Source organism: Morus notabilis, unplaced genomic scaffold (genome assembly GCF_000414095.1).
Source record: "Morus notabilis unplaced genomic scaffold, ASM41409v2 Scaffold449, whole genome shotgun sequence".
Taxonomy (NCBI): domain Eukaryota; kingdom Viridiplantae; phylum Streptophyta; class Magnoliopsida; order Rosales; family Moraceae; genus Morus; species Morus notabilis.
The window spans coordinates 399,752-413,124 of NW_010357144.1; the positions used below are offsets into that span (position 1 = coordinate 399,752).

The window sequence follows — 13,373 nt, forward strand, 5'->3', positions numbered from 1 at the left end:
AAAGATAAGTTTCCGCTTTTCCCCATTACCAGCTTTCTATAAAAATCACTTTTTGTCCAATATTATTCCTCTTCGTCAAACACGTTTATAATGACCTTCCTAATTGTAGTAATTAACTGTATATCTTTGTGCTTGTCATTATTATTACTATGGGGTATATAATTAATAAACCCTTTAATTAATTGCTGATAAGCAGCCTCTTTATGATGAAATTAACTAATTGTCCTTATTAGCGGTAACTGAATTTCTTCTCTCTTTACTTGCAGCTTTTGTCTGGTTTTAAATTAGCAATACTACTACACAATTGCCAAGGTTTTATGTATAATCATTAGTTTCTATACATATAGGGGAATGGAAAAATAAAAAAGTACTATTTGTGTGAAAGTATTTTAGTCCAGGGGAAATTTTATCCCGGGAATCTTGCTAAAATCATAACTTGAAGGTCCCAAGTTTTTTTCACTTGGCCAATGGTTATCCAGATCAATTGACCTTTTTGGAGACAAGAAGAAAGGAAATCGGAACTGAATTGAAGGTCATAGTGAAACCCAAAGGGCTGCATCATTCAAGCCAACAAAAAAAAAAAAGAAAAAAAAAAAAAGATGGTAGCTAGCTAGAGAGATCATTATGAATCATGAAAGTTCTCTAATTTCTCTCAAAACTACTTTTTTGACAATAATATGTATATTAAACTTTTAAATAACTATATATATATATATATATATCTCTCTCTTTTGTGTGAGTGTGAGTCTAAGTTTTCTGGGAAAAAAAATATTTGCTTGGGGACCCCTTTGCACTGATCTGATTGCATGTATGGCCCTTCGTCAAATCTAAATAAACAATCAAACCCCACCAAGTACTAAACCCTAGTGAAGAAAGATTCTAATGGAGCTACACATTTGCTTTTAGAAAAGAAGATCAAAGATTTTCTTGAGGAGCGCAGCTTTGATTAACCCTATCACTCTCTATACAAGTGTATATAAATACATATACCGTCAAAGAAATTTTTCAAAGGTGGTTGTTTATTATAGAGACCATATATACGATGTATATATAAGTGTGGTTAAATGGTTATTTTAATATTCACCTATCAAAATCGCACACCATTAAGTTTTTATATCTGATAATTATTGTGCAAACGCAATCATTACAAAATCGTCTCTATATATAGGAATTAGGAAGTTGATGAAAATTTAGGTTCAAATTAATTAATTATATCACCGGACAAGCTAATGATCATTTTGACGTGGGGTTTGATCCGTTGGATGAGCTGATCATTACATTCACTTCATTGCCTCTAGAATCCTTGTACATAAGTCAAAGGAAGCTTATAATTATAATAGAACCATGGATGATGATGATGGCAACATTGATTTCAATATCCAACAGCTGTTTGTGTTGATACTTGATCCTTTGGGGTAAGATAAGTCCAAAGTGGGACCCTGAAGGAAGGGACCCCACAATCTGCATGTTTAACACGTGTAGGGTCATGATCTATTTTAAGCCATGTAGCTCATTACAGGAGGATACTGCAAACTTTTCTGAGCCCCACTCCCATGGTAGTAGTACTACTGCTCCCCACATTAAATTCACCACCTCAGTTCTGTACTCACTCACAATTCCGTATCCATCTTCACCAATCTCTCTCTTCTCTCTCTCTCTCTCTCTTTCCCAGCTTTTCTTTGTCACATTTTCTCATAAATTAAACTTTATTGATCATGATATCAAAGGTCACTTGAGCTACAGAATCCTCACTTTTCTGCGTCATATTATTATTTTTTTTCTTTTCTCCTATATTTTAACGTTTCAAACAACGTTATATATACCCGAAATTGCCAAGCTTCTTTTGCCACTGGCTGATCAATTCTAGAGAGAGAAAGAGAGAGAGAGTGAGAGAAAGGGAGATGGGACACCACTCATGTTGCAACAAACAGAAGGTGAAGAGAGGGCTTTGGTCACCAGAGGAAGATGAGAAACTCATCAACTACATTTCAACCTACGGCCATGGCTGTTGGAGCTCTGTTCCAAAACTTGCAGGTATTATTATTTTTAGTCTTTACTACTATATTCAACTTAGATGAACTTGATCTCTACAAATAATACATGATATGATATATATATATACCTAGATGTATGTATGTATGTATGTATAGCTCATGTCATATTATATATTCCCTAGCTAGCTAGGTTTTAGTTTCTTGGAGGTTAAATATATATTGCAAAGTTTGATCTTTTCTGATAAATGGATTTGATATGAAATGCAGGCCTACAAAGATGTGGAAAGAGTTGCAGACTAAGATGGATAAACTATCTAAGACCTGACCTCAAACGTGGAAGCTTCTCTCCCCAAGAAGCTGCCCTCATCATTGAACTCCATAGCATTCTAGGCAACAGGTATATATTTATATATACATATACTGTTACAAATATTATATGTATCATTTGTACCTACGTACGTACGTATTGATTAATTTCTATTATGCAAATTTTACAGGTGGGCTCAGATAGCAAAGCACCTACCGGGAAGAACAGACAATGAGGTGAAGAATTTTTGGAACTCAAGCATAAAGAAGAAGATCCTGTCCCATCATGATCATCATCACTCTTTTGTTGATCATCACATTCATTTCCCCACTACTACCGTTAATCCCAACGAGGCCAATTTCTTCACTTTCACTGCAAACCCTAGTTTGATCCTCGCCGCGGCCTCTCAACAAGATAATCATCATCATCAAGAGCTATACCTACCCTGCAGCATGATCGACAATAATATGATTAATCCAACGGCAGTGCCTGATCAGGGACTGTTTTACCACAACGATCATCTCAAACTAGACCAGACGAACTTCAACTCTAATATTATTGATCAGGCCGTTCGTCTTCCATCATTCAACATATCGTCAACGGTTGTTAATAACCCATCAATATCTACGTATGATTCCACGTGGTTGCTAGGCCAGCAAAGTACTACTGCTACTGCTACTAGTACTACTCCGCAGTTTGATTATACGGCCAATATTAATCAACGAGCTGATCATCATGATCAGAGTACTCTCATGGTTGCTCCAAATATCTATGACAATTCTCTCGGCGGTGGTGACAAACTCATCGATCCAAGTTCGATTTTATCAGCTTATGAAAGCGCATTAATGGCTCCCACGTCCATGATACCAAAACTCTGTGATATCGGTAACAATGTTGACGGTAACTTCTGCTTGGTGCCTCCATGTTCATCTTCTCCGCAATTAGCAGAATTAGTTCCATTGAACGTTGATTCTATGATCATTAAGCCGTCGTCGTTAGTACCATTGACTCCTTTGTCATCACCTTTATCCTCGTCGTCTCCCTCATCGTGCTTGTCATCATTGTCGCCGATATCTAACGGCCAATTTGTCAATCTGAAGCCATGATAATCATCTTCTTGGAAATGGGACTAGTTTTGGATTAATGTAATGTGTTATGTATGGATATATAATATATATATATATATATATATGCATGGATGGATTCGTGAATTTAAGTATTTCACAGTTGCATTTATGTCTTGAAATTTGCCCAAGAGTAAATGCAATGGCCACAATCGGAAAACCTAGATGTTGCTAGTTTAGGCTTTTGATCAGTGAGTAATATTCCTCGTCGAAGTTTCACAAATATGTACTTTTTTTTTTGTCACATGGTGATTAATTTCTAGAGCATATTTTTGTATGGATTATATTCACATTGAAGTACGGATACTTTTTTTTTTCTTGGTGATACCTAATCACTACTCACTAGTCATCTTAAAGGTGGACTCTAAATAGTTGCACCTTTATTTACTACTACATTTTCCTAGTGAGGAATCTTCTTTTGTTCCTACTCCATCATGCGAGAACATCAATATCAAAGGCAATCAAACTTGTCCCCTCTAAATTCAACTTGTTGAATCATTGTAAACTAGAAGTCGAAAGTGGATTCAATTTAAAAGACGCAATCTGCAGGCACTTATGTATAAAAAGCCATTGAACTCCTCTTACTGTATATTCTTGTCTCGGACAAAACGACAATTTAGTGAACTTTGTTTGAACTTCATGGTCTGTAGTAGTGTAATTGCATTGCATTGGTCACAAGTCACAACAATGTTAAAGACCACGAACCTTTAGAGAGAGAGGGGATAAAAAAAACAAAAACAAAAACAAAAACCCTCAATTGGCTGTCGTCAGATTCAAGAAAGCCCAATAACAGGGTTAAAAGACAAAGTCAAAACCTAACTCTGTTTTCCTAAAAAGAAAAGGAAACTAAATTTTGTCTGTATCAATTTCTTTGTGCAGATATAGGAAGGGATTGGGTGCAAGCCGTGATTTGGACCCAAACGGATGGTGAGGAAGTTGTTATCTACTTAAGCAACAACGCTTTTTAAGAACAAAAATATTGGTACTATTAAAAAACAGGTTTAGTTGCTGCACTTATATGATCTCTTGATAAGTGCCTTTTACAGACCAGTGAGACCACTATACTTTTGTTTAGGACAGTAATAAGAACCATGGGAACCATAAAACAAAACGTTAATGGTTACAAGCATAATTTAATGGTAGATCCACACCGTCCCTCTCTAATGTTGAGGTCGAGAGTTCAAATCCGCACTCCGGTTTAAAAAATAAACATTGCTTTTCACTTTTTCTTCCCTTTGTTAACGGATTTCCAAATTGGAAGATCAAATGGAGAAGATTTATAATAATGCACGCTTCATCTCTAGCAGCTACGCCAAACTAGAATAAAGAGAAATTCGTATACGATCCATGGCTCCAAATAATATTATTTAGGATAAGATAATCAAAATTGTAACACTTAAAAAGCTCATTCTAAAAGTGTTAACAAAAACATAACGGTCTACCAATTTTTTCAAAGCCAAAGAAGGCCTTCAAGGTACATGTAAACCACTAAAAGAAGCAGATGTTTGTCTTGATTTTCCAAGCCTATGCTTACCACGACTCAAAGGAAAGCTCTTAAATTTGATCTAATTCATCCTTAACACAAACAAATCTTTGTTAGCAGCAGAGATGCTAAGCTGTAATTCTTGACCGACCCTTTGCAATTCTTCGAGCAATGACTCTTCGCCCGCCCTTGGTTGCCTTGCTGCTCATGTTAAAATGTTACAGTTCTCAGTGATGTAATTAGTTTTTTAAGACATTTAGAGAACAGGAGCAAAACCAGTTAAGAAGGCCACACCTCGAAACAAGGACATGAAAGAAAAGTATCTGCATTTGGACTCAAGATTGGCTAAATCATCACATTCAACTGATTAAAACAACTCTGTGTGTGTGTGTGTGTGTGTGTGTGTGTGTGTGTGTGTGTGTGTGTGTGTGTGTTTGTTCAATCCATAATGTAGGAGTTCAATTACTTTCAAAGTTTCAAGTTGGTCCAATCAAAACCATAAACATATAAGAAAGCATATCAAACTTCTTCAGAAAGCAAGAGAGAGAGAGAGAGACATACCGAGCAAAGAATCCATGATTCCGCTTTCGCCGGATCGTGCTGGGTTGGAATGTCCGCTTGGGAAATAAGAGCATTGGCTCTTTTGAGAAAGAATCATCTCCTAACAATCATAAAAAGAGAACACATCAAGGATGAAAGGTAATTTACAAATGTTAGTCGAAAAACGATCACATTAAGCTCTTGTGCATATTACTTTTACTTTTCAAAATAAAAAGGAATCGTCAGTGTCATTTTGTCCCCCGATCCCCTTCATCTAAAGTAGAAATCCCAGAGACAAGAGAACGGAGAGAACTATTCTCAATTCTTGTGCATATACTACTATTTTTCTCGATTTGTGCATGTTATAATTTTCTCTGTATCGTTCCAATTTTTTCAGGCATCCCCAAAGGGACATGCATACACTATTACTAAACAAAGTAGTTTTAGTCTCCCAAGGGCATATTTCAAACAAATCTCCAATGCTCTTGAATACAATCTGTTAAAATTTTTTGAATTATAAAAATTATGCTTAGGAAGGACAAAAACTTACTCTTTGACAATATAAATCACCAGAACAAAAGAACAGGGATTTTCACTGTCCAAAGTTTAAAGGGCACAAGACCAATCTATAGGAAACTAAATAGCATTTGCACAATAAATTAGCTCTCCTAAAACCAAAACTCATAAACAAGTAAATAAACTAAACTGATACGGCCAAAATACGATTTTATCTAATGCAAGTCTCGCAGACAATGAAAAGAAATAATTTTTTTTAAAATTGTCAATTCCTACGAATAACATGTTTCCAGAGTATAGAGAAACAATTACGAAGATCACAAGAGAAATATAATTTTCCGTCACATTTTCTCGAGAACCAAACAACTAATGATGATGAAGCAAATACCTACCGTCAGGCAAGAAGAAGCGGAGAGAAGGCAGACCAGAGGGATAGAGAAACCCCTCAATCGCAACCTTCGCCACGGATTCCGCGTCGTTTTGGTGCAGATGGAGGGGTGACTGGAAATCGGATAGCGATGGGAACAGCTTCGGAGTGATGTCCAGGCCATGCGAGACAATCGGGGAATTCGAGCTCGTCTTCTGGTGAAGGATTGGATTGCTAAACAACCTGTTTATCAGAGAAGATCCGGTGCGAATTAAGGTTTTGGACGCCATTTTTGAAGCAGATTGAAGTAATTGCTAAAACCCTTGCAACTAGTAAGTCAGAGAAGAGAAGAACCTCCCCACTTTTTTTTTTTAATTTTAAGTTTCAGTCTTTGCAAAAGAAACAAATTAAAAACGAAAAGTAAAATTACGGTGGCACCCCTGACTTTTGCTAATATTTCAGTAGTACTCTACACCGATTTTTTTTTCTCTCTCTCTTGAATACTCTTTCACCGAATTTATTACATTGATACATGCTTAAAATGCCACTAAAAATAGACATGATAATATGATTTACCCTCAAATATTATACAACCAACCTATTATGAGGGGTCATTCAAAAAATTAAAAAACAAAAACATATTATGAGGGACGAATTCAATTTTGATTTATCTTCTATTTTCTCTAGCATTCATTTTGTTTTGTTTCGGGTCCTTTGTTTATGATGATATTTCATCTAAATAAAGGTAATTTACACCGTTAGTCTCTTAACTCTTTAGTATGTGATACTTTAGTCTTTTTTTTAATTTTAATAAAATGATCTCAACCTTTTAAAACATTAGCAATTAAACCCTTTCCGTGCAATAGTAATTAGAGGGTATTTTTGTAATTAGATAATGTTTATATTTTAACAAAAAAAAACAAAATTAAAAAAAAAATCCTCTTTAGAAAAACCTGCAAGTGCAGACCTTAAGGAAAAAAAAGAAGAAAAAACCTAGAATCAAATAGAGAAGAGCAGACGAGAGGAAGAGGGAGATCTACATGGTGGAGGGCTCGCTATGGGGTGACGAAGATAAAGCTAGGGATGGGCACTCAAGAAAGATTACTGTAGAGAGTAAATTTTTTACCGGTTTAGAAAGAGATCAATGGAGGTGGATTTCATGGTGAAGTCAACAGTGACGAGAGAAGGATTTTGTCGCCAACTGTGTACCTCCCGGTGCCAAAGACGAAGCCAACGGTTTTCGAACAGGGTCGACGTCGAATGGGGAGGAGCTTGTTTGAAGAGGCTTCTCTTGAGGTTATATTTTCCTTACATACGACAAAGAACAGATCAACAAGGAAGCTCTTTCTTGCTTCCGATTCCCATTTTCCTAAATTTTAATCACAGTTAATTGAACCTTCTTCTTCTTCCTCTTTTTTTTTTTTTTTTTTGAATTGAATGTTGTTATACCGAATATGGTTGTATATCATATATAGAAGAAGAGTGTAGAGATATGGATATATGTCGTAAATGATAATTAGAATGAACTCTCTTTACTAATTTCTAAAATCCCGTAGAGGGATATATAGGGAAAACGAAGAACAATGAGTTTTTTTTTTTTTTTTTTTTTTTTTTTTTTTTTTTTTTTTTGGGATTGAATGGTCTTTTGCTCTTGTTGTTGTAGGAATTAGGAAAGAGCAAGGACAAATGTTTTGAGTGGCGATGTTGTTAACCAACCTGTTTTATTGTTTCACTCTTTTTTTTTTTTTTAAGTGAATGCTTTGTTGTTCACTTGGCACTTGGCAGTTTTCCCTCACAAATTAATATCAAAAAGTCAACGCCCGGGGTTTGGGTTGTTGAACTTCATTTCATTGACTCAACCTTCAAATCCCATATCATTAAAATTCTCAAGCTTAGATTTTTTTTTCCTTCTTTTTTAAGAATAATAACTCGCAAAAAAATATTCCTGCTCAATAATTATGGAGTTGTTCTATCTGGTTGAGGGTCCTCTAGGTTGCTTTTTTATTCTTAATTAATATCCACATAATTAATATAGTTACTTAATAAAAAAAATATTAATTAAGACTGATGAAAAAAGTCTGAACTCATACATTTTAATAAGTATTTTTTTCCATTCTCTTTTTAATTTTCTCTCTCAATTATTTTGACCACTTTCTTCTTTCAATCTCTTGCGTCAGGCTTTTTTTTTTTTTTTTTTTCCAAATATGTGTCTTTTCTCTGCATTTTGTAGATGTTTTTCATGCATTTTGTAGATGCCCCCACTACAAGTAATATTAGCGCCTTTTCATTTTGATGCGGTTGGTAACCTATTTATGTTTTTTGTGGTCATATTTTCTTGTCTTTGTTTTTAGACAATCTATGAGTATGTAGCAGTCCTTTTTTGCACATTAGGTTCGATTATGATATTATCGTCGTTGATGCGAGTGTTGTAAACAACACTTTACACCCGATACATGATTATTATTCTTTATAGAGCACTTATTATTACGTAATTTACACATAATTACTTTATTAATTTCTTAAAAAAACAAAGCATCAAAATATTAATATTTAGGGACTAATAACATTTTTTCTTAAAATCACTCAAAAACCATATTCTTACCCTATTATCACACACAAAAAAGAAAATGGTATCCTTCGAGTGGAATTTTTCGGTAGAAATGTAAAAAATAAAAGGGATAACAACATGAATGTTCTTTTTCAAAATTCTTTAAAAAGAAAACTAAAGTTTTATAAAATTAACAAAATAACTGTCTTTTATTAATTTAATGGTCAATTACTGATTAACTTAGTAGTCAATCACTAGTCTATCACTGATTAACTTAAATTTATCACTGATTAACTCAAAAAAATTTCATTATTTAATCAATATTAGTTTATAATTAATCAAAATCAACTAATAATTAATCAATTATAAGTACATGTTTATTAATAATAAATTATTAATTTATATAAAAATAAATCAGTCAATCACTGATTATTTACCGACTATTTTACTAAAATAAAAAAGTTCAGCTATTTATTTAAAAAATAAAAAATTCAGTCATTTATTAAAAAAGGTGCGTGAAAAACAACCAGATTTCGCAAAATTGGTACAACTTTACAGCTCTACTAATAAAAAAGTTCAGCTATTTATTTAAAAAATAAAAAATTTAGTCATTTATTAAAAAAGGTACGTGAAAAACAACCAGATTTCGCAAAATTGGTACAACTTTACAGCTCTACTTTTATACTCATTACCTAAAAAGAAAAAAAAATAATTAAAAAACAAAAAATGTTTTGCACTTTGCAGTGTTGTTTGAGTACGCTAGCTTTATGCCGCTAGTCTTCCACATATCTGCGGATGAATACGCTCTTCACGGCAAACCATAAACTGTTTAAGATAAGAATCAGAAATATTATTCTAGCTTGTAACTTTGGCTTCAATACTGCATCTTGGACAGATCCAAACTAAACTTCCACGCAATTGATCAAATTCTTTGCTTTCATGTCTATACCAATTTGGAATTTGGATATCGTAAACTACACTCAGATTTCTGACTCAAATAAAATTCTGGCGTGATACATATTTTTGTTTCTTGCAGGCCAAGCTTCCATCAAAAGATCCGCTTACAAACCCATCAAATTTATATTTAATTTAAAAATGGAAAGGATCCATTACATTACAAGCAGTTTTGCTGGTAACGACAGTAAAACAGACAAACTGGCACTTACTAAAACCTGCCAAATGAGATTACAGGAAACATTTGCTCCATCATAGGAACAGGAGGTTAAAGAACTGAAACAATGGACACAAATAAAATAGACCAAGAAAAATTAAAATAAAAAGAGTAAGAGACCACGATCGACTCTAAATCGGTGGCTAAAAATCAGACCTGCATACCTTAAAAATTGAGAACCCAAAAAAAAAAAGGTCAGAACTCCAAAAGGCAAATGTACACAAAAAAAAAAATCATGCTGGACTGCAGAAGACTTATTGCTCTTGCTGAAGCACGGAAGAAATCCAATCTGAGGCAGCTGTATGAGTTTCTGACTCAATGTTCGGAGAAAGAGAGAGGGGAGTAACTGAAATCTGTTAATCCAAATTAAATGCAAGAATGAATAAGCAACATAATTTCAAAATTAAAACTGAGAGATCACAGATTCAAGGCAGAGTTAATCCGAGTCCCCCGGAACTTACAAATCCACTTTCAAGCGCTCTGAAGTCCAGATCCTCATCCACGTCATTATGCTCCTTATCCAGAAACTGCAAACATGTATATCTTCCTGGCTTTAGCTCTCCACTTCATGAAAATGCCAAAAATAATTTAAAGGCGAAAGAGAAATCTGCAACTGCAATTGCAATCTAAACAAACCAAGTAGGCAAATTTCGTAGTTCTAAAGGTACATTTTAATGCCAGGTTGACATCAACTTTGCTTTATCCAACTTTTCGTAACTCAAAAAGAAATGAGAATCATTTATAAAGCTGTCTCATAATATGGACGCCATCTTTTCCTCTTTCCTTTCTTTGTTACCTCTAGCCGGAAGTACTTTTTAACCAGTTCAGGCTCAGTTTTTCCTGCAGCTCCAGTGGATTCAACAATCTCCACATTCTTCCTTTGGGTTGCCAAGCGACGAGCTGCACCCTGAGGAAACAGTAAGGATATGAATCACCAAGAATGGAAATGGAAGGCACATCTGCCTACAAAAGAAGTTCATCCAAAAAGAAACAACAATAGTAACAGAACATAAAGCCACAAATTCAAACACTACTCACCGCGGCAGAGGCATCCCGACCTAGCTGTGCAAGCTGGATGCCAAGGCTTTGTTGATTGGACATGAAATGTCCTGCAGGGTACCGATTAGCTGAAACAGCTTGCCAATTAGGAGTAGATCGCCACATACTTTGCCTGGTTAATTTAAAACCCTATTTGAGGGGAAAAAAAATATATAGCTAGTATCAGCTTGCAATGTGAAGGTGACATTCATAAGGTAATGGCTCCCTAAATACAAAGAACCATTACTTGGTTCCCCAATCTGAATCTCCCTAAAAATAAGTCCGTGGGGTATGAAGACATTAAACCATAAAAAAAAATATTGTCTGCCACTCTGCCTCCAAGGACTAACTTTTCAACGAAAAGTGAAAGCAACAATTACTCTTTCAATGCACTCACAAGGAAAACCTTATAAAACATGTGAATTGTCGAAGCATGTTTACAATGCCTACAAGCTCCTTAATCGACAGGAACAATTTAACCCTTGGGACACTGATGGAAAATGAATCCCATTCAGAATAATAAATCCTAAAACAATCATTAAGATGCAAATCCAATTATAACCCCAAAATTCAATGATAGGATATTCAATTTCAATACACGCTTTGAACCGTGTACTATTACTATAATTTATTAAGTAATCAAACGAATCTTCAATTAAAAATAAGAAATCAATAAGGTACTTCAAGAACAAAAACCTTGTTTGACAAAGGCGAAGTTGGAAGTTCTACGTTTAGAGAACAATCCGTCGGGAAACTTCCTTTTTCAATATCCTTAATAGCTGCATTTATCAAAGGTAAACAAACAACTACTGCATCTTTGAAATCATTTTCTTGACTTGTGTCCTTCTTCCTACAATAGATTAAACAAAGATTAGCTCATGGATGATACAAACGGTGACAGGTAAACAGTAACTAAACTCTACATAACAGCCAACTAACCAATTCAGGGATATCGACAAAGACGGTACACCACCTATCATTGCTTCTCTAGCTCCAGCAACAACGCCCGAATAAAACCTGTTGTATTTTTAGTTTGAAATACGATTAAGCTTCCAAATAAAGTTTTATAACTTATGAGAGATACAAATACACGGCAATGGTTGATATCCAGGATAGATAAAAATTGATGAACTATTTAAATGATACTCCACATCAAAACATTACTAAGTCCCAAAATTAGGAATGATATACACGCAACTGCATAAGAACTTACATGTGATGGCCACAGCTTGATCCCCGATTAATTCCGCTAATCACCTGAAATAACATTGCACATAAATACTCGAGAAAAGCATGGCAGCAAAACATATACGTTATTTTAAAGACAACAGAATATAAATGCTAACCAGCAAAGGCTTGGACCAGGAAAACAGTGCCCCAGATAACGCTAATGAAACACAATCTGCAGGAGTCCCTGAGTAAAAGAATCATCACCAAAACCTCACCATCAATGACCACAACCAAAATAATATGCAAAAGTAGAAAAGGCGATATCAAACAAAAGTAACTTATAATGAATAATAAATAGTCTCCTTTTGATATAAAGACAGCCACGATAACTTGAGCAATCGTATTAACAATGGCCGAAATGCCGTAATGAATGAAAAGTAATCTCATTTCGATATAAAGACCGCCACGGTTACTAAAGCCATCTCATTAACAAAGGCCGCAAAGCATTAAGCCATTACCTAAATTCACAAGCTAAAATAAATTCGCAATAAATGTTCTCCTCGCATTAATTAAATACCTATAGTTTCGCAATATTAATTAGTCCAAAAGCGCGAGACTTGGATCCAAGACTTTGGTGAAAAATAAAAAGAAAAATAAAGAGCACAGAGATGTGATTGTACCTGAAACTTCATAAGCTGTGGCACCCTTAATTTCCGCGGAACTCACAGCGACCGTTTCTCGGAGAGTGACCGAATGACCAGAAACTGATTTATCCCTAAACAAACCAATTCAAAAACAAACAAAGATACAAGCTTTAAGGATTCAAATACAAATGAAAACACATAACAACATAAACAATGATAATCCAAGAGAAAGAGAGAGGAAGAAAACTGACGATTGAGGAGCGCAAACATGGACATTGTAAAGGCCTTGAGAAACGAGAGCATCGACGAGGGAAGTTAGGCCAGGGGAGTCAATCCCGTTGCCATTGGTGACGAGAACAATCGGCTTGGAAGAGCTATCATCGGCGGCGGCGGCGGCGGAGGAAGAAGAAGAGGAAGGCTCGGTGGAATTATCGGAAGCGTCGTTGGATTGGTCGCCATCGCCGACCTTCC

General features: G+C 35.1%; 3 protein-coding genes across 3 annotated transcripts; 1 reads left to right on the forward strand and 2 right to left on the reverse strand.

Annotated features, from left to right (window-relative positions):
- The first annotated feature begins 1,901 nt into the window (after positions 1-1,901).
- LOC21396659 (transcription factor MYB26) lies at positions 1,902-3,407 on the forward strand. The gene is made up of 3 exons (XM_010089423.1): positions 1,902-2,034; positions 2,262-2,391; positions 2,492-3,407. Exons 1-3 carry the CDS (start codon positions 1,902-1,904, stop codon positions 3,405-3,407), a joined length of 1,179 nt encoding a protein of 392 aa, XP_010087725.1.
- Positions 3,408-4,773: 1,366 nt separating this feature from the next.
- LOC21396660 lies at positions 4,774-6,698 on the reverse strand. Its single transcript, XM_010089424.2, has 3 exons — positions 6,357-6,698; positions 5,470-5,569; positions 4,774-5,109 (listed from the first exon to the last, which is right to left on the reverse strand). Exons 1-3 carry the CDS (start codon positions 6,619-6,621, stop codon positions 5,037-5,039), a joined length of 438 nt encoding a protein of 145 aa, XP_010087726.1. The 5' UTR covers positions 6,622-6,698; the 3' UTR covers positions 4,774-5,036.
- Positions 6,699-9,945: 3,247 nt separating this feature from the next.
- LOC21396661 (5'-nucleotidase SurE) lies at positions 9,946-13,368 on the reverse strand (the record flags this gene model as incomplete). The annotated part of the gene is made up of 10 exons (XM_024166934.1): positions 9,946-10,403; positions 10,512-10,577; positions 10,847-10,957; positions 11,089-11,238; positions 11,785-11,938; positions 12,028-12,105; positions 12,302-12,345; positions 12,435-12,502; positions 12,939-13,033; positions 13,154-13,368. Coding segments are annotated over 10 exons (1,080 nt in total), but the record flags the coding sequence as incomplete, so codon positions are not given.
- Positions 13,369-13,373: the final 5 nt, after the last annotated feature.